A 26,531-nucleotide genomic window follows, 5' to 3' on the forward strand; every position below is an offset into this window, starting at 1 on the left:
GTAGTGGCTCATGGCCAACATTAACAGGACAAACCCAGTGTAGCAGAAAGCCTTTATAAAAATCACCAGGTGTGCATTACAAAGGCACCAATTTAATGAATTCTGGTCGCCATTTCTCCAAATGGAAAGGGTTAAGAATATTCTCTCTCTCTCTACTTCCCACCCTCAAACTAACTTGCATACGTTCTTTTTTCCAATTATCCAGTTATCAATGGTAACACCAGACTAGTTTACTAGAAGAGTATTTCACTCTCTTTAGTGTTGCAGGACTGAAGTTTAAAAAAAACAAACAAACAAAAACACCCACCAGAATATTTTACCATCATCAGATCCAGGAGATTTGGCATCATTCAGGGTGAATGCCAACCTGTTCTTAAAAGGGTTTTAAGTTAGGCTTTGAGAGCCAACCGCCCTGTCAGTCTGCAGGGGGAAATCAGGACAGTTTGGGTAACTCTTGATTTGCAAGTCACTACAAACAGAAAGAGAGAAAGCACTACAGTACCTGTCCACTGCCACCACCACACTTTGTGAACTGGTCTCGCCCACAGACTCCTGAATGCTGGCCATATGCCTTTTATCAACTCCACCACCAACTAGGTTACCTGTAATAAAATATCAGATCCAATCTGAGGAAATAGTCATAGTTAAATACCAGCAATATGCTCAATTTTATACAAAACAGGAATTCAGATGGGTCCTGCTCCCAAGAAGCTTAGAATTTTCTGACCTATAGCACCTGTTCTATGTAATGATGCACCTGGATTATTCTGCATGTGAAGATCCAGTTTCAAAGCTGTGTACCTCTTAAAAACATTCACTGCCTGAAAATTATTTCAACAAGTTCATAACAAAAGTTATGAGCACGTAAAGATTTTGTGGGGGAGGGTATAGAGATGTTTTAATGGATACAGTTTTGCATCCTTAATTTTGGTGGCTAGTATCCATTTTAAGAAAGCAGGCCATCAAGATTACAATAGGCTTACAAATAATCTTTAACATTTGAGAAATGCATTAGTAGTTAAATAACAGTTGTCATGACAATTATGCCTAAAGGCCTACAATAAAAACATTTGAATGTAATATTTGTAATTAACCTACAGTAACACTGGTACTAAATAAACACTTATAACTGAATATGAGCAATTAGTACTGGGCACATGTAGTTTAATTACATTAATATACAGTATGTGATACTGTCTCAGGGGAACTCTAGAGTACTTCTACATTAAATGTTTTTTCATGGAGAGTGTTTATTTCTTTTCTCAGGTAAATGCAGACTACCATCACCTCCTAATCCCCCCTTACAAACCAGATTTTAGACTATGCAACGTACATTAGGGTGAAATATCTAACTTGAAAACCATCTATCACCACATCTCAAAGCAGAAAATTGTTAGTATCAGCAAAAAATTTTAGTATTCAGACAGATTTCAGTAATTTCAACATTTTTATTTCAAAATGGAATGAAAAAAGTAGAGCTTTTAATGTCTGTAACAAGACTATGGCCATACCAGATCTGATTTAACAGACAAGTTATGACCACACTCAAGTTCCTACAAGGCAGTTACTCTGGGTAGTCTATGAAGTAATTTCTCATAGCTGATTTATAGAAACTGGAATGTGTTCAGATGTTTAATCATTACCAAGCTAGTTGAAATAATGGCTACTTTCTTTAATTATGTAGTGACATTAGTCTCCACAGTTAAAATGAAAGCAGGTAAATATACGACCCAACATCATGTGAAGAACTGATCATTCGTTCTCATAGTGACAAACGTTTAGGTTTAATTAACTTGGTAAATGCAGGTTTGTGAAGTGAGAGAGCTATTAATCTTACCTAGTCCCAGGCCCATGAATTCTTCTCCTCCAGATGTGTAGCTTTTAATGCTGCCTTCCCTTTCACGCCCAGAGCCAGATAAGTATCGAGTTTTAACCCCAGTCCCTATAAGCTGTGCTAGTTCCAGCTGGCTGATGCATTTCAAGATCTAATAACAAAGGCACATTTCAATAATGTAAGTGACCGCTACCATGTTTTACCTTACGAGACTTCACAGGTTCGCAAACCATTTTACCAACACTAAACCTCAACACTTCTGTGATATAGGCAAATATTACTGCTAATTTACAATGGAATTAAGCAATTTGCCACAGATTACAGTGAGTGAGTGGCAGCTGTGAAAAACAGAACCAAGAAGTCCAACTTTTAGTTCTCTGGTCACGAGATCAAGTTTCCTTCTTAGGGTGTGGTTTAAGAATTTATACATTATGGGGCTTATTACCCAATAGGTTCTCTTCCCCATACAGATAAATAAGTGAGCTCCCATTACTACAAATGGCAGCTGCAATGAAATTCCCACAATGCATCAAGTGAAGATGACCACAAGTTTATAATAGGATCATGATTCCAATTTGGTTCGACAAGTCTTGTCTTCTACTTCAGTTCTAGCCCAGTCTCTCAGAGCCCCCTCATCCACTGAGGAGCCTATCTACTCTCTCCATGATAATGCAAAATTTATTAGATTAATCTCATGAACACAAACAAGAGACTAGATTCAATATCTAAATGCAAAATTGTTTCTCAGAGTTGAAGCAGTTGTGAAGAACACTGGCAACATATACATAGATACCAGATACTAGCATATGCCATCAAGGCAGAATTCATGGCCTTCTACTCTAAGGCCTTATTCTGAGGAGCTAGAGAAACTGCCCAGCTAGCTCAGCCGATCAAAGAGTACTTATAATATCTTCAACTAGTCAGATATCCTTTCCAGTAGAGGACAGTGCTGCACTCATCCATTTACTTAGGTACTTATATAGTCTCTATTGATGTAGCTTCCAAATACCTCCCAACTATGTGAAGACAGAAATGACTTTTCTTCCTTGATTGTAGGAGACAGCTTGATTAATTTGTTGTGGGTTAGGGGAGAAATGGTGTCTTTGTGAAGAACTGAATCTCTCACACAGTGTCCATCTCAGATAGCATTTACTGCCACTAACACAAGTTTGCTTCCTTCCTGCTTTTTCTCTACTGCAAGCTGTCCTCACGATACGGCTATTCATGTGGGCAGTGAGGTACGAGAGGATGCCAAATCATTACAATGGCGACACACACAACAACATTAGGTGAATTTTATGCTTTCAGTGGATCACTTTGAAAGAATGTTGAGAGAAATACAAGAGGAAAAATTAGTTGGACTATGAAGAAATGGAAACGCCTCTTGTCCTCAGTTTCTGGCATCCATTATGATACTTAAAATTAAGTTTTAGACAAGTCTTTAAGGAAAACTAAAGAGGAGCTCTGGACAGAGTAAATGTACAACTAGTCAAGACACTGTGTGCTTTATTATGAACTGAACCTAAATTCTGCAGCAAGGTCCTTCGGATTGTGCAGAAATCTCCAGATCAGCAAACAAAACAATACAAATCCCAATTTTTGACTAGTTTCATATTCTCTTAGTCACAGCAGTCTTTGTATGTTTTCAGATTCGATTCAGTTTTACTCTTCTCCTGTTTTTCCATTTTCAATGTACTAAAGGGGTATGCACTGACAATAACTGCACTGTAGAGATTCCTGTGAGGAAAGGTTTGAGAGATGGACTAACCCAGGGGTAGGCAACCTATGGCACTCATGGTCCTGGCCACCGAGCCGGGGGGCTCTGTATTTTAATTTAATTTTAAATGAAGCTTCTTAAACATTTTAAAAACCTTATTTACTTTATATACAACAATAGCTTAGTTATATATTATAGACTTATAGGGAGAGACCTGCTAAAAACGTTAAAATGTATTACTGGCACACGAAACCTTAAATTAGAGTGAATAAATGAAGACTCGGCACACCACTTCTGAAAGGCTGCCAACCCCTGGACTAACCATATATTTTTCTGCTACAGTGAACAGCACAATAGTTTACATATTGACTTTTGAAACATCATTAGGTTTCAGAGGCAACACTCCACTGAGGTGTAGAGTGTTTCATGCTGTCTACAAAAAGCACAGTACTGGTTTCACTGTTCATGTTTGAGCTGCCTTCACAACTACAAAGGCTAGAAAGAATTTTATTAAAAACAGTGAAAATGAGATGCCAGTGCACAGTTTGCAGAATAAATCCCTTCATCACAGCAGAGTTCTCTGGTGCCGGAGTTTCAAATCCTGTGGGCTGCGCAAACAGTAGGCAGAACTCGGTGAACAAAAGTTTGGTAAGCTGTGAGGGCACACTGAAGCCTCACATTTACTATTCAAGTTTTTACCTCATGCCAGGAATTCCCAAGATAGTTGCCATCTGTATGGGCCACGGTAATAAGTGTCTTAATGGTGTCTATGTTTTTCTGTTTCATTTCTGTGATGCTAGAGCTGGCAGTCAAGAGTGAGAAGCGAGCAAGGGCCTGCACATAGGCATCTCGTTCAAGCTAGAATGCAGATACAAATATGAGAACAGAAATAAGCCTGAGAAATTGAGATGTCTGCAAATACTAAAGAAAAAGCACCCTCCCCGCCAAAATGCACACAACCCCCTCAAGTCTGGGTAACTTCCCTTCCAAGTATGGCTCTGTGATTGCAATTATGGCAAAGTATTTCCCTGACAATATAGTACAGAAGAGCTGGAGACACACTAGCAAATGATCTTAATGGGAGCATCAGAAGTGGGAGGCATCTGAGGATTAAGAATAAACCCCCACTATTATCTTTATTTATGATCCAGAGCTCTAGACAGATTAAAACTAAAACTGTTCTGCAAACAAAAACATTATCCGTGTTGATTAGCAGAGCAAGTTATTTTCACTTGCTTAAGATAGCTTACGCCAAAGTAACATTTTTATAGTTTTACTACTACAGATGTCAGAAGCCATGATGGACTCCAGTGACCTAGACATAGCATGTCTAACGTATACAAACCTGCATTCCAAAAATGCAGGCTATTCGGATTGCACATCGAATTCCTTCCAAACACAGAGATGCAACTTCCGTGTCATCGCAGTTCTGAAGGCCAACGCTGTAAGCTGCCAACAATGGAGTCCAGACAAGCTAGCAAAAAGGAAGCCCTTGTAAGTTTAGTTTCATTACCACCAAATCACGATTCTCCCTAAAGCAGTGGCTAGTGTAGACATTGCCCATGCCAACACTGTATCCTCCCATTCACATAATGAAGTACCAGGATGCCATTCACATACTTTTTCTACAGCATCTAGAGCAGGGTGGGCAAACTATGGCCTGCGGGTTGGACCTGGCCTATCAGGGCTTTGGATCCGGCCCACAGGATTGTCACCCCTGTGGCGCCGCAGGGCTAAGGCAGGCTCCCTGCCTGCCCTGGCCCCACGCCACTCCCAGAAGTGGCCGGCACCACATCCCTATGGCCCCTTGGGGGGGATGGGGGGTGGGTGAAGGGGGGCAGAGGGCTCCGCTCGCTGCCCTTGCCTGCAGGCACCGCTCCTCACAGCCCCCATTGGCCGGGAATGGGGAACCATGGCCAATAGGGGCTTTGAGGGAGGTACCCGCAGGCGAGGGCAGCACATGGAGCCCTCTGCCCCACCCCTCTTCCAGGGGCTGCAGGGACATGGTGCCGGCTGCTTCCGGGAGTGGCGCAGGGCCAGGGCAGGCAGGGAGCCTGCCTTAGCCCTGCTGCATGTCGCTGCCAGCCCAGAACCGCTCAAGGTAAGCGGCACCAGACCGGAACCTGCACCCCAACCCCCTGACACACCCTAAACCCCTCCTGCACCCTAACCCCCTTCTCTGAGCCCCCTCCTGCACTAGGCACCCCTCCCTGCACCCCAACCCCCTTCTGAGCCCCCCCACACACCGCACCCCTCCCTGCACCCCAACCCCCTGCCCTGAGCCCCCCCCCGCCGCACCCCTCCCTGCACCCCAACCCCCTGCCCTGAGCCCCCTCACGCCGCACCCCTCCCTGCACCCCAACCCCCTGCCCTGAGCCCCCCCACACGCCGCACCCCTCCCTGCACCCCAACCCCCTGCCCTGAGCCCCCCCACATGCTGCACCCTTCCCTGAACCCCCTCATACACCCCACACTCCTCCTGAGCCCCTTCCTGCACACCACACCCCCTCCCACACCTTGCACTCCCTCCTGCACCCGAACCCCCTGCCCCAGCCCTACATTCATGGCCCTGCATGTAATTTCCCCACCCAGATGTGGCCCTCAGGCCAAAAAGTTTGCCCACCCCTGAATTAGAGTATATTAATATCCCTTATAAAAAAAAATAAGACTCTTTTCTGCCTCCAATACTCCCAGCTCTTCTCTTCACACTCCTAAGCCAGAGACTCTCATGGCAGAATGCAACACTTTTAGTCACATCAGAATATTGACACCTTCATAAAAGAGATGCACTGCTGCACTCTATGGCTCAGTTATCACAGCTCTCAACGAGGCACGTTATGGATTGAAGAGGATTACATGCCCTAACAAAGATACGTGACGGAGAAATCCATACACTCACTTTGAACATGGGTCTGACGTGATCCAGGTGAGTGGCACTAGTAAAAGGAGCCTTTGCATGGCTTACTGCCTCCATGAGGGCTTTAGCCGTTTTAGCCATTTGCTCCATCTCCAGGTTGTACAATAACCGCCGCTGCTTCTCATTGGCTACATCTATGAAGAACAGCACAAAACCTGCATCACTATATGTATTTTTGCTATCAGGCTCCATTCCTTAGTTCTGGGTATCAGATGCTGAAGGGAGATTTTTTTAATTTTTATCTAGAGATTGCAATTTAAGGAAGCTTGTTCAGAAGCTTTTGGATTTACTCAAGATGCTGTCATGGGACTTTGCCTTTCATATAAAGTGTAAGCCTTGGGGTAACAAAAACAAAAACACAACCATGTCTAGTACAACAATCCACATATATCGTAAGGTACAGTACTGCAGTTATACAGCTCTTCCCTTAACAGTCTCCCACACTTTATGACCTGCTTCATAGAAAAAGTAAAATCCAGAGGCGTATTTTATTAAGTCATTTAGTTCATGTGAACTACATAAGAATGCTTTAAAGTCTCAAGTTTGCAAAACAGATGCTATGGCTACGGCTATGTCTACAGCAGAGAGCTTACAATAGCGCCACTGTACTGATGCAGCTGTGCTGTTGTAAGATCTCTAGTGTAGCCACTCTACGCTGATGGGAGAGAGAGCTCTCCCGTCAACATAATTAATCCACCCCCAATGAGTGGTGGCATTTATGTTACCGGGAGAAGCTGTCCACACCAGCACTTATGTTGGGGTAACTTATGTTGCTCAGAGGGGTGTTTTTTTTCACTCCCCTGAGCAACATAGGTGGTAGTGTAGACAGAGGCTACGTCTACACTGGCAATTGAATGACAAAACTTTTGTCTTTCAGAGGTGTTTAAAATAAATAAATAAACCCTGAAAGACAAAGTTTTGCCAGCGACATGCACCAGTGTGAACAGCGCTTTCTCGGCAGGACAGTGCTCCTGGCGACAATGCAAATGCCACTCGCTGGGGGTGAATGTTTTTTGTCAGCAGGAGAGCCGACAAGCAGCAGCTACACTGCGCGACTTTTAGCGGCACAGCTGTAGCAACACAGCCATGTCGCTAAAAACTGTGTAATGTAGACATAGCCATAGCCTATTAAAATAAGCAGTGCTGTTTCTTTATTCCTGCAACCATAGCACTTCAGGCTGTGACCTAGTTAACTCTCAAGATAAAGAATCAATACCTGAATGTAAGACCTCGAAGGAGCATGCAAGCACTGAAGGAGGTAGTGCCGATGATTTGGTAGTTGGTTCTCTTCCTTCAGTTAGCACTACATTAATTGCCCAATATGCTATTAAAAGTACAGTGCAGCTGGAGGTGCTGTCATTTGGATGCGACATATCATTTAAGTCCTCATCTATTCTAGGTACAGAAAAGTCACCTAACTTCAAGTGACTTTAATGATGTTGCCAACTGCTAAGCCCTCCCTGGGTTATCACCTCAGACTGCAAACTCCTTAGGAACAGCAAATCAGTCTCTCTGAACTATGAGGTGCCATTGTTAAACATGGCACAACATGAGATAGTCACAAAAAACTCTGAAGAAGACTGTCAGCTCTTTTCTCCTGGCCAAGTGCCAACTTAGATTATTACATTCTGCCTCCCTTAAGTCCCTCTTCTTTTTCAAATAGCTACAGCATTCTTCACTTCTTCCCCTTAACCGTGTCTAGTGGTGCTAGGAGCTTTTACACCGAAGTGGCCACATACCAGTGGCCATGTTTCAGCATTGGGTAAAGTGGTCCCCAAATTGTCAACACTTGTGTGAAGTACACAAAGGCTAAGCTGAATTAACGCATTTTATAATGTTAATCCTTGAATACGAGATACTATAAAAAACACTCTGAGCATTATATTGAGTTTCTAATTAAATCTTACTTGGCTTAGTAGATTTAGTTGTAATTGCATATTCTTTTGACTCTTTCATTGCAATTTTTTTCCCTTCTATTTCTTCATAGATAGTGGACAGATACTCTTCTGGCAGGTCTTTACTGTCATTGATTCCTCGATTCATTTTAATATATTGCTCTTTTGTCATTTTATTCTTTACCTGTCAACAGGTGAGATGGATAAAAATTCAGGTGTCAAATTTTGAGAACAAGTTCTAGAGAAGAGCACTTGTAGCAGTTCTATAGCGATTTTTCCCTACCTGGGGACTGTGCAAGTCCGTAGTCAGCATTATAATAGAATATGCTAAAACATAGGCAGTGTCAGCACTAGCAAATAGGGTTTGCCTGAAACAGAGAAACACGTTTTAGAGTTCTAGATCTTCAATCCATTAGCTCTCTCTGCGCATGCAGGGAAGAGATGCAGTTCAGAAGCATTACACACTCCTGACACAGTAAAGCCCGACAAGGAATCTCATACTTTAGCCTTTCATATTAAAATAAGTTTATACTTAGCCCAGCTACTTCTTAATATGTACTGAAAGCTACAGCAAGGCCAATGAAGGGGAAAGGGAAGAATTTGTGAAGCCACACATTTACAAGATTACAGAAAAAGGCAATTAAAAAATGCTATTCATTACTATTCTTCCACTGTTTTCAACAAGCAATTAGAATAAGATTTATCCACTAGCGTACTCACATCCAAGTTTCCTTTCTAAATATACTCATTTTTATTAAAAACAGTGATGTGTGACGGATCTGGGAGTGGAAATTGATTAAGTCTGGATTCTTAAGCAGACAATGTCAAAGTTTTCAAGCAAGAATTGTATTTTCAAATTTGTTTTAGAGTAAAATGGTCTATATTATCACAAATTGGCCCATCCATGCACGTTTGCCTGGCTGAAGGCAAGTGGGAAAATGCCTCATTACACAGAGACACATTACTTACCAAACTAGATTTTTTATCTTCCACTAACAAACAATTAAGGCTCACAAAACTTTGATTTTGTTGAACTGGTTAAGTACAACATGGATAAATAGGATATGCAGTATCTGAAGCATTCTTGCTCAATTAGATCCCATGCACCTGTTAGAAAGTGCTCTCTGAAGTGCCAATACTGCCACACCTCCTGTTCAAGACTTCATGATGATTTAGCAGCTGCCTACAGGAACATCCCACGGGTCTTCCATTTAGCTATAGAACAGGTATAGCATGGACAACAGCAACACAATCTGCCCCCACACATCCCTGCAATGTGCCTTGCCCTTGTGGGGCAAGCACGAGTCAAGCCTTGCTTTACTGCCTACGGCTGCCAACAAGGTGACCATTCCTAAGACAGTTTATCCAATATTATGTTTCAAGTTACCCTTGGTTGCATTCAATGTATCTAGCCGCAAACTTCTCCATTAATCTATCAATCTTCTGGGCTTCGCCTGGTAACCGAAAGCCTTCCAGAAATATACGTAGAGCAGAGACAAAGTCTTTTCCACAGAAATCAAGCTGGTCTACGTAGGCATACATCACCTCCTTGTTAAATCTACTGCTCTCCCCTAGAAATTCTCCAACTTGGGTCTAAACACAAGAGAGACTGTTATGACTATTATGTATCAAACTAACTGTACCTTCCCCCTTTTCTATTTCAATGAACTTATTGTATAACAGTTGCACTGCAGTAAATTTCATAATAAGGTTGGTATGTTGCTCATGAGAAGCAGAGCCACTGTTGGATATGGAAAGTCAAGTCTGGTCAATGGTCACAACATTCCATTAAGTGTCATTAACACCACCTTTAAAAGTCAATGCTATAAAATAACCGGCTCCAGTAAGAAGCCAGTTCGCTCTTCTGGCAGATCTAAAAAAAGCAGCATTAGTAGGCATGAAGGGAATCCCACCCAGTCCTCCATTGCCAAAAGCAAAGATCTGCAAAGAGCCTAAAAGGAGTATGTAAATTGGGAGCAGTGGTGCGGAGGTATAGGCGCAGGCACCCAGGGCTTTGCTCCCGGCATCAGCTGGGGTGGGGGGCTGGCTTTCAGCACCCCTCCTATTAAAAAATGTTCCAGCGCCACTGTGCAGCGGTGGTTTGAGATTAACCTGGGGGGAGGGAGTTGAGAACCTTCATTAGATTCTCTGCCATAAAAGGTAATTAAAGTAAGGTGGCATGGAATATGAAAGCAGCAACAGCTGAATTGCTGGGGAGAGGGAAGGAATATCTTCGTAAAACAAATTAATCGCTTAAGTAGCATTCAGACTTACAAAACACAGACGTTCTTCTTGGTGCAGAAACTGTGCGATGTCTTCTGTTGTAGTGCCAAGCATGCCCTGTTCTTGAAGATACTGTATTCCTCTTTTTGACTTTTTGTTAAATCTATTCATACAGACAGAATATAAAAAAAATTAAATGAGAGGCAGAAAAGCTATAGCTTACACCTGGACACTATGGTGCATAAAGTTTACTTGCATCTGCAGAGCCCTTACAAAAGGAAGGAATTTAAAAATCACATTACTTCCACCTTTAAGGTGAATAGTTAAGAAAAAACATCTGGATGTTTTGTTTTTTTTGGGGGATGGGGGGAAATTAATGCATTAGCGAGGTAACGCTAGACATCCCATCCTGCGTATTATGTGGTATATTCAAAGACCACTATTTTAGAATTAAGGATGTCAAGATAATTTAGGTTTAATTAAAAAAAAAAACACCTGATTTTTCCAAATGCTATTAATAGAAGTTTTTTCATAAAATAAGAACAGTTCTAAGGAGGTTTGTGCGCGTTTGGATGTTTTTAAAAAGGAACACCCTTCTACAGCATTTGAAGCATGGCAATATCCAGGATAATTTAAATTTTTTTAAGTGATTATAAGACAAATGTACTTGAACCAATCATTTTATTCTCCCAGTTGTGTGTGTGTAACACAGGAGCACAAAAGGCGAAAGCACTTGCAGAATTTCAGTTTTCATTAGTAATACAACCAAAGAGGATTTTTTTAAATATAGCAATTTGAAAGGGTCATTGCCAACTTGAAGTCTACCCATTTTTTTGAATTAAAGAGCAGTCATATTACACCTGCTCCAAACCAATTAGTAATTTACAATCACTTAAAAAAAAAAAGTTTCCTCTCCTTTGTGGCTGAATCTGCCTAAAAGGAGACCACCACACAATTGTGTCAAGATCACAGAGTGAACAAAATCATCCCCCAATTCCTTTTAGTTACAGTAGACTTCGAGGACGTCTACACTGCAATAAAAACCCCTTGGTGCAAAGTCTCAGAACCCAGAGCAACTGAGTCAGGTACACAGGGCTCGGGCTGCAAGGCTTAAAACTGCAGTGTAGATGTTTGGGCTCAAGCTAGAGCCTGGGCTCTGACACCTGCGTGGGGGATTGATCTCAAAGCCTGGTCTCCAGCCTGAGCCCAAAACATCTCCACTGCAATTTTTAGCCCCGAAGGCCAAGTCAGCTGACCCAGGTCAGCCGCAGACATACCCCTCAGGAGTTAGCTTGTGACAAGAGTAGACAAAGGTTTTCAGAAGGAAGTGTAATTTTTAGTTGTCAGTGCTACTTTATTATGACAAGTGTCCCTTTAAACTGAACAAACACGGTTCCTGTAATACATAGTGACTACATCAGAAACAGTGAAGATGCATCCGACGGACATTCACACTAGTTAGCCTTTATTTCCTTGCCAACCCACTTACAATTCTATCCCATGTTCAATTATCTCCTTTTGTTGCTTGATGACCTCAAACTGCTCAGGATCATCAGGGACAGCAGTCTGGATGCCAATGCTTCCAATTCCTGAGGACACCGTCGAATCCAAGGAACTCACACTACTCCGTCTTCTTCCAGTCTCCAAACATTTACCCTCACCCATTTCCTGATCTGAAGGTCTATCTGAACCTGCAGGTAGGCGAAGAGTACAAGAAGCATAAGAATGATTAGTGAGAAAAGCCAACATGCCCCCAAGGAGCATGTGAACACACACACACACACACACACACACACCTCCTCTTAAACCATCTGACCCCTCTCTCTCCAGCAAAACAGTCACCAAACATTTAATCATTAGGGGCATCTTATGCCCCATGCCACTTTCCCGAAGCAGTGAGGAAGAAGAGTGGAGGAAAGATCTCTGCGCCTCCACCTAGTAAAGAAGGGTGTACAGGGTGCAGAAGAAGAGCTATTGCTACTCACAATAACACCAGTTTCACCACCTAAGTGATCGGGGGAGAGCTGGCTAGCACACTACTCAATATGAGGGCTCCACCTTGTGTATGTTTTTTTTTTTAAAACACTATTTGAATTCCTGGGGCCTACAGACACTATTAGTGCACATAAGAATTATCCTGTTCAGTCTCCTGCTCAACTCCTAGAACCTCAGCTTTTAAACAGAAAAAGAAATATCTGTAAACAGGCATCTTTCCTCATGTTCACTGAACTATCAATCAGTTTGTAGACAAGACACATTGCTTTTCATAGAGCTTTGATATTCCTCAGTCTACCAAGTACACTGTATTTTTAATCTTAAAGCTTCCATAAGTTTTGCTTGCTGTTAAAAAAAAAAAGAAAAAGAAAAAGAAATCCATGTCTCAAGTAGCTTACAATCCTGTCAGTGGATCTGCCAAAGAAGTGAGGATCACACACCAGGAATGGAAAGCAGAGTAAAGACGACATGGTTTACTGAAATAGGACTTTTATGCTTAACCAAATAGCCACAAAATCCTATTTCTGTAACCAATGCTCTGTTTCCCCATCCTCCTCATTCAGAGTGTTTTGTCAAGTCCATTATCTAGACTGTAAGCTCTTCAGGGCAGGTACCTCTATTTGTTTCCTATGGAAACACACAGCACACTTGCTAGTGTTATAACAGCAAAAAGGTGTACATAAAAAGTGATATACATTTATTTGCTGGACACACATTTGGACTGACATCCACATTTTAAATGCATTTTTCTACTGTTGGAGGGTGGGGTGGAAAATCTCACCAAGACTGGCCTGATGGTTAGGGTTCACATACAGGTCTTTGCTCCATTCGACCATGCACTTTAAAATAGAAACCAAACATTCAAGACCTTTTTTCCGTAGGCTGAGTTCCTGCAGAAAAGAAAGAAGAAAAAGAATTAATCACACTGTACTGGACAGGTCAAGTCCTAGATACTAAAATTTAGAATTTCTGTGCTGAGACAAAATACATCAAAAGCAGGAAGAGAACAAGCCAACAAATTCTCTCTCTCAAGATTTTACGGGTGTGATTTAACTAAAGAAACAAACTCACCTCAGAGAGACTTAATAGTAGAGGAGAGCTGTTCTGATGTACAGCACTACTGTTGGCTTTAAACACCAGTAATGACAGCTTGTGGGGGGTTTTAAGCTTGAAACAATTTTAGTATTTTCAGTTGGAGAGCCATATTATATGCAACTATTGATAAAGCAGTGTTTCCAGGGGTAAAGTGGATTGTTTCTCTGCTGTTACCATGACCTCAAAGAATGGGAGAAGAGACTAAGGCAAGAATATAATTGGGGCACGAATACAGAGCTACTTCCGTTCTTTGATCTAGCAATGTTTTATTGACATTGGCCCAGGTCTGTCTATAGTAAGTCATGGATCAGGGATCACCAATTTTTAATCCTTGTAACTGCAAGAAATATTATTGTAAATAACAGTCATATTTTCTAAATGCTACTACTAAGAGCTGCAAAAGGATTTACAATTCAGGCCCTCTCCAAATAAAAGCAAATAGGTGCATCCCAGTAAGTGAGCTGCACTGCATTACCTTGACAGGCAGGTAATCAAGCTATAAATCCTCAGTCAGTTTCATTCTCTGGCCAACAAGGGGATTGCAGGGGGATGGTGTTAATGGATCTGTGACTGTGGGGGAAGAGGTGCGTTCTCCAAGGTGAAGAATACCAATGAGTGGTCCCTACAGTTTGCTTTCAGCACTATTGTTCGCAAGCAGTAGGTCACCATAGCGCGGGGTCAATATTGGAAGGATAGTTTTGCACTCACTGAAGAACGATTGTTATTCCCCATCATTCTCTATGGCTTGGAGAGTGCCATTTTAACAAGGGGGAAAAAAAAAACACAGCTTGTGATGAAGAGGTGATTTCAAAGCCATGGACTCCACACAATGCAAGTACTGTAACCCAGAATGTTACTGCTCTCGGGGTAAGCCACAGAAGGAAGTCAGATGACTCAGTCACATGAGTGATGAAGTAGGGAGAAGCCTCACATCATGGAAGCGTTAACTCTCCCTTAGCACCCCCAACAAAAGAGTGGCCTGAACATGTATAATACAGTATTTTCATTGGGCATTCAACCAACTAAATTCACTAGGAGATGAAACAATAGGATGACCTCCCCGGTGACAGTCAGAAGTGACTCAATAAAACCGACTGCAGCCACGTTGCACACTATACAAGTAAAAACTAAGTCGGGGGTGGGCAAACTTTTTGGCCCAAGGGCCACATCTGGGAATAGAAATTGTATGGCAGGCCATGAATGCTCACAAAATTGGAGATGGGGTGCAGGAGGGGATGAGAGCTCTGGCTGGGGGTGTGAGCTCCTGGGTGGGGCCAGAAATGAGGAGTTCAGGGTGCGGGAGGAGACTCCGGGCTGGGATGTGAGGGCTCCGGCTGGGGGTGCAGGCTCTGGGGTGGAGCTGGGGATGAGGAGTTTGGGGTGCAGGAGGGTGCTCCAGGCTGGGATCGAGGGGTTTCGAGGGCGGGAGGGAGAACAGGGATGGGGCAGGGGCATAGGGAGAGGCTCAGGGGTGCAGGCTCTGTGCAGCACTTGCCGCTGCTTCTGGGAGCTGCTTGGGGTATGTCCCAGCTCCAACGTGGAGGTGCGTCCAGGCGGCTCTGCATGCTGCCCTGTCTGCAGGCATTGCCTCTGCAGCTCCCATTGGGTGCAGCTTCTGGCCAATGGGAGCTGCAGGAGGGCACTTGGGGTGGGGGCAGCATGTAGAGCGGAGCCCCCTGGCTGCCCCTATGCATAGAAGCTGGAGGGGGGCCATGCTGCTGCTTCTGGGAACTGCGTGGAGTGGTCCCCAACCCTGCTCCCCGTCTGGAGCGCCAGAGCAGGGCAAGCCCCAACCCCGCTCCCCAGCAGGAGCTCAAGGGCCGGATTAAAACAGCTGGCAGGCCAGATCCAGCCTGCAGGCCGTATTTTGCCCACCTCTGAACTAAGTGGTACTCATTATTTAAAGGAGGTGGCATTGAAGGGAAAAATCAGAGCTATATTATTTCCAATGTTGTTGCTCTCACCTGCAGAGGTGTCATTCCCAACTCATGTCCACTGCGTCCCTGAGCGATTTTAGATAAGTCATTTACAAGGCGTTCAAAAATATTAGCAGCATTTAAATCACAGTCGTAGTTAACATAAATATCCACCACACACTGAGCATCTTAAAAATGAGAAAAAATCAGAGTATTAGAATTCAAAGATATAGAACTTAAAAAAAAAATAGGTGGAAAGTATGTATGTTTTTTAAAACATGTTCATCACCATCAGAGCAGTTATTTTATGCATCATTTCTTGATTCAAATATTTTGAATTAAAAGACAAATGCTTCTCTAAGAACACACACTTAAAGCTACCACTGCTCTGATATTAGCTGCCTTCAGTATTTCCAGATCATTGTCAAACCAAAAAGAAAGTTATTTCTACATTGTGAAGAACAGGTAACTTTTATAACTATATACCTGCACAAATTCTAGTCAAGGTCTGAATCACCATCCATTTGTGCTCAAAAGAACTTGAGGAGGTCTCCAAAATATTCAGGAAGATCTCTTTGAAAAACACCTGTGCACAGCAAATGAGACAAAGACACAATGTCTGCAGTTTTCTATTGAAGAATTTTAAAAAACATGCTAAATGAGCATATTCATTTGTACACAGTAATTTCACTTGGAAGAGAGTCTTCATCTCATGCATATCCAATTTGTAAAGTAGGTAGTACTTCAAGGTGCAAAGAAAGCAAAATTTTGAAGCAGCAATTTTAAAGTATTGTGTTTGCTTTGCATTATTAGTAAAATGTATTGAGTTAACAGAAAATTTGTAGGCAAAATGAAGATAAAGCACTCTTACCTCAATCTGCATTTTTAAATGGGTCTTAAAGTTTGAAAGCAGTGTGAGAAAGATGGCAAGAGATAGCTCAAAGACATCAGGAACAGAAGAGACCCCGTTTTTAGATAATGCTACACAAAGATATTGCTTGATTGCATTGATGAACATTTCATGTGTCCTGAATACTCCACCAGCATTCTGCAATACGGAGAGAAGCAGCTGGAGGGACACTATCTTAGAACGCAACTCATGGGATCTGGGGAAGAAAGCAAAAAAGACTATCGTTAAGAAAATAGGTTACTTTCATCTCTCACACACACACACGAGTATAAGTCACAGTGACTCTGGAGGCCAAGTGAAATGAGCACTACCTCAGTTCATTTCACAGATAACAGCTTGCTTGACTTCTCTGCTGAGAATGCTAGGGAAGAGCAACCTTCTTACCTTGGAGATTCTTCTCCTTCTAGAGAATATTAGATGCTTGCAACCCATGGGATTGGGTCAGTTACTCCTGCTGGTTCCATTAAAGCATAGGATTCAAACCACAGAAGGAGTTCTTTCTACAGATCTGCAGAGATACTACATCTAAAGGGAACTTTTGTTGAGACCACATGAACTACAGCATAATGGTTTCCTGCAGTACTGCATCCCTCTGCTATTTGGTTTCTCCAAGTAAGAAGGTTTGCATACAGGGAATTTTCAATGCAAAAAGAGATCTCTCAATGTATTCAAAACAGGAGTGTAACTGGGAGTTCTGGATGACCAAGGCTGTATAATGAAGTACCTAGACAATCTGATTTTCTTTGTTCCTAAAAATAGCTATCTGAAGAGCATACAACTCAGTAAATATAAGCTCATTACTTGGGATCTGGTGGTCCATCACCAAGCGGTTTCATCGAAAGCTTGCACAGTGACCGGAACACAAGGAAGGCATCTTTCTGCAGGATATGGGAGAATTTGGCAGCTGACTGAGATCCAGGTACATCTGTTTCCTAATGATCAAAGAACCACTACGTCAAATCTTCATTACAACAACTGATAAGATGAAAAAATTAAAGAGTCACCATAAAGCGAAGTTTAGCCACAAATTTTAGTTCAGCAAAAGTCATCTTTACACAAGCTAGCAGGAACGCAATAATTTATTTTTAAGTTCCAGTGGAATCTGTGTTTAAAGAACAAAGTCATCTGTCTGCAGTGTTCATAACCAAAGCAGCATCATGATGTAAGAACACCCCAAAGTGAAACTAATTTGTTTACACTGTCCAGTGTGAGAAATGTAAAAGACCATGCAAACAGAGCAAATTAGACTTTTTTAAACTCTCGGTTTCAATAATCTAAGGGTTCGGCTATTTAAACACTTCGTTTGTGGCAAGTTGGGGTGTAAATCTACTCTGCACAGCCAGCTAGTCACTAAGTGTCTGTGTGGACACTGCTGCTGCACACTGAAAGTTCCCTGGAGTAGATCAAAGCACACTAGGGAACTTTTAGTGTGGGCCACCAGGGTCTACATGGACACCATGCATGGCAAACTAGTGTGTGGTATATTTACAGCCCAGACTGACACGAACTACATGTTCATTTAGACAACCCCTAAGATGCTAGTAATATAAGTAAGTGCACTTAATTTTTATTCTTACAGCCCCTTCTAACTCACCATATATTTGAAAGGGTTGTTTTTCCAAGTTACCTATCAAAAAATAGTAATTCCAAACTTTCAGATGAAAAACTGAAAGCCACTAGGATCCAGGTATTGAGACAGAATAACTATGTAGATACATTAATATCTACAGGCATTCAGGAATGAGATTATTTTATCACTATTCAGACCACAGCACTCATATGAAAACAATGCAACCTGATCTTACTTTCATGCTCTTATAATGCAAACTTTCAGGTGGCAAAGCAAAAATTAAAAACATACTGTTCCACACCCAATTTTAAATACCGGTACCAAATGCTGTCCTTTTGCACACTTTCTGATTGATCTTTTTCCCCAAAAGAAAATCAAGAGTCTGGGTTTTTTGTTTTTACCAGATTATCCGTGGAGGAGACAGACTGTCTGTCATCTGGAATTCCATTCGTTTGTACATTTTCATTAATACCACCAGCAGGGGCAAGATCCACTGCTTCTAATTCAGATAGGGGAGTTGCTGTTTCAGCTGCAACATGCTTTTCTTCAGCCACTTAAAATTAAAAAAAAAAAAAAAAATAGACGAAAAGCCCAAATAAATACTTGCAATAATAAATTCACTAAAATATCAATGTCATACAAATTCTTAGGGTGCACAGGTGACACTCTTGTGGTTGATGGACAAGAGAAGCACTAATCGGCTAGAGGGAGCTTGTCTCAGCGTTAGCCAGAGGAAGGGTTACTGTGATACAGTAACTCCTCACTTAACGTTGTAGTTATGGTCCCTGAAAAATGTGACTTTAAGCGAAATGATGGTAAGCGAATCCAATTTCCCTATACGAATTAACGTGAATGAGGTTAGGTTAGGTTCCAGGGAAATTTTTTCACCATACAAAAGACTACACACACACACACACACACACAGTTTTAAACAAACAATTTAATACTGGTACACAGTGATGATTGTGAAGCTTGGTTGAGGTGGAGGAGTCAGAGGGTGGGATATTTCCCTTACTGCTAAATGATGAACTAGCAATTGGCTGAGCTCTCAAGAGTTAACTCTCTCTCTACACAAGGCAGCAGGAATGGAGGGAGATATGCACATTTCCTTTAATTACATTGCCTTGTTAATTAGATCAGCTTGCTGAGAAGGCAGCTGCTGCAAGCTCCCTTCGTCCTGAGACCTGGTATGTCCCCCCTGTTCTATGGAAGATGGGGTAAGCGGGGTGCAGGAGTGGGGGGGGGAGGCGGGCACCATGACATTAGCCCCCCCTCTTCCTTCCCTCCCCCCCACACAGCAAGCAGAAGTCTCGGGAGCAGCTCCAAGGCAGAGGGCAGGAGCAGCATATGGCGGGGGGGGAGGGACAGCTGCAACTGCTAGCCTGCTGGGCAGCTGCTGCACAGGGAATTTAGGGGAATGGGGAGCTGATAGGGGGGCTGCCGGTCCACCCTAGTTCCAAGCCCTCACTAGCTAGCTGCAATGGGCTGCTCTTCCTGCAAGCAGCAGACAAAGCAGGCAGCTGCCAAACGATGTCAGAAGGGAGCATTACACAACTTTAACTGAGCATGTTCCCTAATTGATCAACAACGTAAGAATGAAACAATGTTAACCAGGATGACTAAGTGAGGCCTTACTGTACATGGGAGGGTATTGACAGTGTTCCTATTACAGGCCTCACTAGGCTCAACAACATCTGTGGATCTCAAAATAAATTCTTAAGGAAAAAGGCATTCCATACTTCTAAAAGCACAAGGCAAAAGCTGGATAAATATATACGTTTACTTGGGAAAGGTTCTTCCGATAAGAAAGTTTTACCTTTAACAGCTGATATGACCACATCCTCCAGAATGGCTGTAACCATTTCCTTGCCTCCATCAGTGGTTTCCTCTGATTAAATATGCCAAGAAATAGGATTTTTTGTGGGGGAGGTAAGAAGAATACTGCAATTTAGTGTTTTCTGTTAAAGGCATTTTATACACACACACACACCACCACACTATGTAGGTAACACTACATTTTGTTTACTACGGTCAATTATTGAATAAGCACAGATTTGCTAATAGTACTATTGTACTGAATATAACAAAATACCTACAGTAAAGAACATTAAGTATGAAAGTCAAGCAAAGATTAAGAAATGCCTGAATGGAGGTTGCAGACGCAGCCTTAATTCTGACCCTTGTGTGTAGCAGTATGAAAATCTTTGAAGTAGATGTTCACATCCTATTTTTCCCCGTAAGACTTTCAACTAGCTTTAGCTGTTTCTAGACACCTTATCTCACTTTCTCCATTCCTACCCCCACCTCCATTTACCCCCCAACTGAAAACAACAAGTCAAAACCCAGTACAACTCCGCACACACAGATTTTATATTACCAAGTAGTCCAAGACTAACATTTCACTCATTTCAAAGTGGTTACACTTTGGTAAAGAAAATGTTTGAGTCCCAAGGACTCTATCCACTTTCACTGACAAGTTTGCAAGACAAATGCTGTAAATGCGTTATCCTAGAATATGTGTCTTGGCAGTTACGGAGCTAGATAAGACTTGCACGTATGGGAACTAAACCCCCCATTTCAACAACTTCCCTAACACGATCATGCTTTTTCACACCAAGAAATTAGAGCCATGGTGGGTTGTGCTCCAAAGTAGAGAACAGGAAGGAGGAGAGGGGAGACGGACCTGATTGCCAAAAGAAAGGCAGTGTTATTTTCATGATTTAACGAGCCATTAAAAAAAGATGGGAGTTTAAAGAAAGTATACGGATATACTTAGAGTTACCCCTGTGCGCAACTCATTTTACTGTAAGTCAGCACAAGCAACATGATCTTATGTACCGGAGACGGAAGGAGTCAGATCTCTTTCTGGCTTTTGGGCTGCATTTTCAGTTCTCTCAGGCTCGCCATTTGTTAAATCTGTTTTTTCAGGGGTTGAGGCTTTCCCTTCCTGGTGGCTGTGTTGTAGCAGATTAACCTTCGGAGATCCTGCCACATCCTGAATCACGGGAGACTGGGATTTTTGTTGATTTGTTTTTTCTAATTCTCTGGCCTCTTGTATCTAAAAAACAAGGTAATACTACTTCTCCAAAACCACCCCTTAATAGAGCAAAGAGAAGCTTAACACATAACTTAAGCATCAGACAGTGAAATACACCAAGAATATATACAAATTCACACTTTAAGGCAAAGGTAGTCAATTATTTTCTGTCCAGGTCCAAATTTCTTGGTCAAGGTACAGACTCCAGAGAAGAAAAATCATAATAAAAAACCCAATAACAATAAGTAAATAAAAAGATTTCGGGATCTGTTCAAAAGTGTCTGGTGGTCCGGATTTGGCCCTCGGTCTGCCTATTCACTACCCCAGCTTTAATTAGAAACCAATCTTTCTGCTCTGGCTACAAGCTTTGTGGATTTTTCCATCTTAAATTTTATTCGAGCTGCTTTATTACACTTGACAGATTAGCTTTGCATAAACTTCAAATTTGAGCCCTGTTTTTTCCTTACTTTCAAATTTTGACTATTACTGAGTTGATTCACTAATCATGTTTAATAAAAAGTTACATCTGCATTTATCTAAAGTCCCCTCTATGCTTTGTTTGTTTGAGTTGCTTTATTTTGAAGATCAAATCTAACATTTTTGTAAGTATGCCTGCATGTATGGTATTTGATTAGCAAAGATTAATAGAGCTACGTTTTCTTGACATTTAAAAGAGTACAATTTCTCTGAGGGCAAATCCAGAATAAAAAAAGTCCTTTTGTAGTGGTCAGGGAGAGGGAGCTTTCATAGAATATCAGGGTTGGAAGGGATCTCAGGAGATCATCTAGTCCACCCCCCTGCTCAAAGTAGGACCAATCTCCAGACAGATTTTTTACCCCAGTTCCTTAAATGGCCCCCTCAAGGATTGAACTCACAACCCTGGCTTTAGTAGGCTAATGCTCAAACCACTGAGCTATCCCTTCCCCTCCCCATTTCTTTATGTAGCTCTGTTAAGCATAAGTTACAGGGTCAAATTCCGTTACCAGTAACACATTTCAAATCAGAATTTGGCCCAGGTTTTCTTTACTACCGAGCAAGAGATATTGTATCACAACATCACACAAAAAAAAAAAAAAAAAAAAAAAAGAGAGTAAAGTAGCGTGTTCATTTTTCAAGGCTAAACATTAAAGAAGATGGATTGGTAAAGGCAATAGTGACATACAGCTTGATTCTCCATCCGGGTGAAAATAACATTCAGCATCTGAGTGAGGGTAGCCTTGGCAGTAGTCTGATTAATGAGATTTTTACTGGCTAGATAGATGTTGTAACAGGTTCTAACAGTCTGAAGGATGGTTCCTTCATGAATTTCTATATATGGAGATGTCACAGCAGTAAGAAGAGCCTAAAAAAAACCAAACACACACCATTACACACACACAGTAAGCTTGAAATCTAAATAAGTAGGAACAACCATATTTTAGAAGATTTACACAGGTAAATAAGTAGGCCGTGGCTTTGTTATGGAATACACGTCTACTCCAATCTACCTTTATAAGACTATTTCTTTGAAATCAAAATTTGATTGGAGGAAGTTTACACAACAAACCCTTACAATCTCTTCTAACCCTATGATTTTATAGCTGAAATTTGTAAAGAGATTGGAATATCAAATGATCTATTCCATGGAGTTATTTTAAAAGTATGTCAAAGTTTGCATCAAAGACGACATATTGTAACAAAAATAAGGACTCTCTCCACCTTCACAATCAGTCACAGATTCCTTTCTTTGACCAATGGAAGCTTTAACGTTTGTCATCAAATTATTAGATCTCCACCAAGCAAACTTCTGCTCTCACCGGCAATACCCTAATATTCCTGGACCAGAACCAGACTAGTGATGCTACTATAGCATGCCAGATCTTCTGAGCAGAGTGTATGGTGGACTAATATCTACTGAGCCACCGACATATGCCTCTAATTTTATAGTCTTAAGCAATTGCCGATCAATGTGTTTTAATTTTTATCAAAAGAAATAGATTTATAGTCCCCATTCCTTACCAGTTTATACCCTTTGAAAACCCCATTGAAATCAACGAGACTGCATAAAGTGTAAGCAGGTGAAGAATTTGGCCCTTAAACAGGCTTTCAGATTTAGGAATTCTATTGCTGCAGTGTAACATGCAAGATGGAACGAGCTTTCCATTAAGCAAACAAATTCCTAAAATGAACCTTAGAAAATAGTGAACGGAAATACCTTAATTATTTGTAACTGCACTCCCTCATCTGTTTGAGGACCCTGAAAGCAATTGCAAACGGTCTCAACTATCCGGTCAATCAGGCGCTTTCCAGGAGCTCCACTATCTGGAGCATTGCCAGTGATATGTCCATATGCAATGAGTTTCTAAGCGGAGAGAATAGAGATTACACATTGTCAGTTACAAGACACCTGCAATACAGCGCAGAAAAATATTTTTGTATACGGTTCTCCTAATCAATTACAGCCTCCTACAAGACAATGTTCAACTTTGCTGACAGCACAAAAATGAGCCAGACCAGGCTGAGTCACATGTATGTTTGGATTGTCCATACGTCAGCCAACTAAAGCTTTAAAGAAATCAAACATTTTTTCAAGTTAAACAGCTTAATGTCTCCTTTGCAAGCGGCGTACCAGCAATGAGCAGGTAGATACAAAATGCCATCATAAAAGGACTTCATGCCAATCCATATTATAGTCAATAGAATACAAATGTGCATTAGCAAAATTTTCTGCTATAACAAACAAGTTTTGGTTTTTGGAGTTATTTTTAACACTCCAGAAAGACCAAGTCTGCTTAAAAAGTGAAATTCCTGAAAAAGCCCATTTTAAATTATTAGAAACAGCTGATAAAAAAGGACAATAATCAGAGGCTCTGATCCTGGACCCAAAACTCCAACTGACTTCAAGTTGGTGCTCCAAGGCAGTTTAAGAGTTTACTACAATGGCCCCATTAGGAATGCTAGTTTCCACCTACAAATCGTTATAGAGAATGCTTTACCACGTTATGTAAAATGGTGAAGTGCCTGAAAAGCTAAAGCTGACACATGCTTCTTTAGTTCAAAAACTGCTTTAAGAAAGGCAGTTGAAAATGATCTTTTGGGGACAAGCTTTCGGATCACAGCAAGATTTTTCAGCCAAGTTTTGTAAAGCCCTATTTTGTGGAATACCGTGCACAGAATTTTTATTTTTGGGGGGAAATTCTGCACCAAAAAAATAAAAATTCTGTGCACAGTATTTTAAAATTCTGAAAAATGATGTGTTGCTTTGACAAAACACCACAATATAATCACACTCCCAGCACCCCAGGGCTGATGGCCGGCAGGAGTGCTAGGAGAGGTGTGTGTGTGAGTGAGAGTGTGAGAGAGGATAAAATGTTGCAGAAAACATTAATTCTCCATTGTGCAGTGGCACAGAATTCCAACAGGAGTAAACAGAATGATTTTTGTCAGAGCAATTGTACATGTTCTGGCTAAATTCACTCCTTCACTGTCACGATTACTAATAAAAAGGACAAGATTTTAGACCTGCAATTTTGCCCATAATACCTCACGCTATTCCCGTTTAAACAGAATACTTACCTGCAAGCAGTCTAGTGAGGTACTGACGATGCGTGGGGACTTTGATTGGCAGGCCAGCTCAAATGGAAGGAAATACTTATCTGCTTCTATGAAGTTTGCTTTTGGTGGAGAGACAGCACCTTGCCTAGTTTAAGAGGGGAAAAAAATTACTACTACATTTTCACCCTCTTCAAAATTAAAGCAGATATAAGTGGCGCACAGCAGCATGTAAATGGGATGCAAGTTTCTCCCCACAAACTGAATACATTTTTAAACGCTGAAGACTCAATCTACTTTACAATCCAACTTCAATTTTCTTATATTACAGCTATTCATTTTGATACATCCCTCCTCACAAATAGCATACAGTCAAATTCTCCTTTCACCTATATTATTTTAAGCCATTGTGGTTTCAGTGGAATTACTCTCCATTTACACTAGTACAAGTAAGAGAAAAACCAGGCCCACTAATTCAACAATTGATTTCATGAGAGGGAACAATAACAGAAAATGTGGAAATGGCAGAAATGCTAAATGACTTTTTTTTTCCCCTCCAGTTTTCACCAAAAAGTTTAGTAGCAATTGGAAATCTCTTAATGAATGCCAGTGAAAATGAGGTAGGCTCAGAGGCTAAAATAGGAAAGTTAAAAATTACTGTTTTCAAATCATCGGGGCCTGATGAAATACATCCTAGAATAAAGGAGCTGACTGAGGAGATATCTGAGCCATTAGCCATTATCTTCTAAAAGTCATGGAAGACGGGAGAGATTCCACAGGGCAAATACAGTGCCAAATCTATAAAAAGGGGAATAAAGACAACCCAGGGAATTACAGACCAGTCAGCTTAACTTCAGTACCCAGAAAGATAGTGGAGCAAATAATCAACTTGCAGACACCTAGAAGATACTAAGATGAGGGGGACGGGGGTGGGGGGGGGAGAATGAAAATGACTGCCTAGGGAAGAGTATTGTGGAAAGGGATCTGAGGTCATAGTGGAGCACAAGCTACATGAGCGTCAACAGTGTAACCATATTGCAAAAAAAATCAAACATCATTCTGGGCTGAATTAGCAGGAGTGTTATAAGCAAGACATGAGAAGTAATTTTTCTGCTCTACTCCATGCTGATTAGGTCTCAACTGGAGTACTGTGTCCAGTTCTGGGTGCCACATTTCAAGAAAGTTGTGGACAAATTGGAGAAAGTCCAGAGAAGAGCAACAAAAATGATTAAAGGTCTAGAAAAATGTGACTTATGAGAGAATATTGAAATAATTGGGTTTAGTATGGAGAAGAGAAGACTGGGTGGTGGGGAGGGGAGAGAATGGGACATAACAATGGTTTTCAAGTACATAAAAGGTTACAAGGAGGAGGGAGAAAAATTACTCCTTAACCTCTGAGGATAGGACAAGAAGCAATTGACTTAAATTGCAACGGCAGTTTATGTTGGACATTAGGAAAAACTTCCTAACTGTCAGGGTGGTTAAGCACTAGAATAAATTGCCCCGGGGAGTTGTAGAATGTCCATGATTGGAGATTTTTAAGAGAGGTTAGACAAACACCTGCCAGGGATGGTCTAGAGATAATACTTATTCCTGCCTTGAGTGCAGGGGACTGGACTAGAAGACCTCTCAAGGTCCATTCCAGTCTTACAATTCTACAATCTTGGTGATAATGAACAGTAGCTCTATAGAGACCATGTGAAGCTTTCTGGGGAACTGGTGACTTTACTTAAAATATGTTAAGTAACAAGCAACATTATGAGAAGTGAAAATGCTAATAAATGGAAAAGTGTTCAGTTGCCAGCAGACCATGTGTTTGCAAAAAATTTTTAAGAGACCTTTATGAATTCCTTTTATTTCCAAACTGGCAATCTGAAAACAAATATTGAGA

General features: G+C 41.4%; 1 protein-coding gene across 2 annotated transcripts in view; it reads right to left on the reverse strand.

Moving 5' to 3' along the window:
• The window catches only part of ARFGEF2 (ADP ribosylation factor guanine nucleotide exchange factor 2), a 56,652-nt gene that overhangs the window by 19,112 nt on the left and 11,009 nt on the right, over nucleotides 1-26,531 (reverse strand). For both annotated transcript variants that reach the window (XM_044985580.1, XM_044985579.1), the window contains exons 3-23: nucleotides 24,665-24,788; nucleotides 23,304-23,450; nucleotides 22,272-22,451; nucleotides 20,911-21,130; nucleotides 19,889-19,960; nucleotides 18,474-18,625; nucleotides 17,304-17,434; nucleotides 16,464-16,698; nucleotides 16,079-16,178; nucleotides 15,641-15,780; nucleotides 13,363-13,471; nucleotides 12,076-12,277; nucleotides 10,638-10,749; nucleotides 9,751-9,956; nucleotides 8,647-8,731; nucleotides 8,376-8,547; nucleotides 6,451-6,602; nucleotides 4,897-5,025; nucleotides 4,251-4,409; nucleotides 1,838-1,985; nucleotides 503-602 (exon numbers count right to left, since the gene is read on the reverse strand). In XM_044985580.1, the coding sequence (XP_044841515.1) occupies nucleotides 503-602; nucleotides 1,838-1,985; nucleotides 4,251-4,409; nucleotides 4,897-5,025; nucleotides 6,451-6,602; nucleotides 8,376-8,547; nucleotides 8,647-8,731; nucleotides 9,751-9,956; nucleotides 10,638-10,749; nucleotides 12,076-12,277; nucleotides 13,363-13,471; nucleotides 15,641-15,780; nucleotides 16,079-16,178; nucleotides 16,464-16,698; nucleotides 17,304-17,434; nucleotides 18,474-18,625; nucleotides 19,889-19,960; nucleotides 20,911-21,130; nucleotides 22,272-22,451; nucleotides 23,304-23,450; nucleotides 24,665-24,788 (3,075 nt within the window). The remainder of the gene's footprint in view (nucleotides 1-502; nucleotides 603-1,837; nucleotides 1,986-4,250; nucleotides 4,410-4,896; nucleotides 5,026-6,450; nucleotides 6,603-8,375; nucleotides 8,548-8,646; nucleotides 8,732-9,750; nucleotides 9,957-10,637; nucleotides 10,750-12,075; nucleotides 12,278-13,362; nucleotides 13,472-15,640; nucleotides 15,781-16,078; nucleotides 16,179-16,463; nucleotides 16,699-17,303; nucleotides 17,435-18,473; nucleotides 18,626-19,888; nucleotides 19,961-20,910; nucleotides 21,131-22,271; nucleotides 22,452-23,303; nucleotides 23,451-24,664; nucleotides 24,789-26,531) is intronic.

Source organism: Mauremys mutica, chromosome 13, assembly GCF_020497125.1.
Source record: "Mauremys mutica isolate MM-2020 ecotype Southern chromosome 13, ASM2049712v1, whole genome shotgun sequence".
NCBI classification, from domain to species: domain Eukaryota; kingdom Metazoa; phylum Chordata; order Testudines; family Geoemydidae; genus Mauremys; species Mauremys mutica.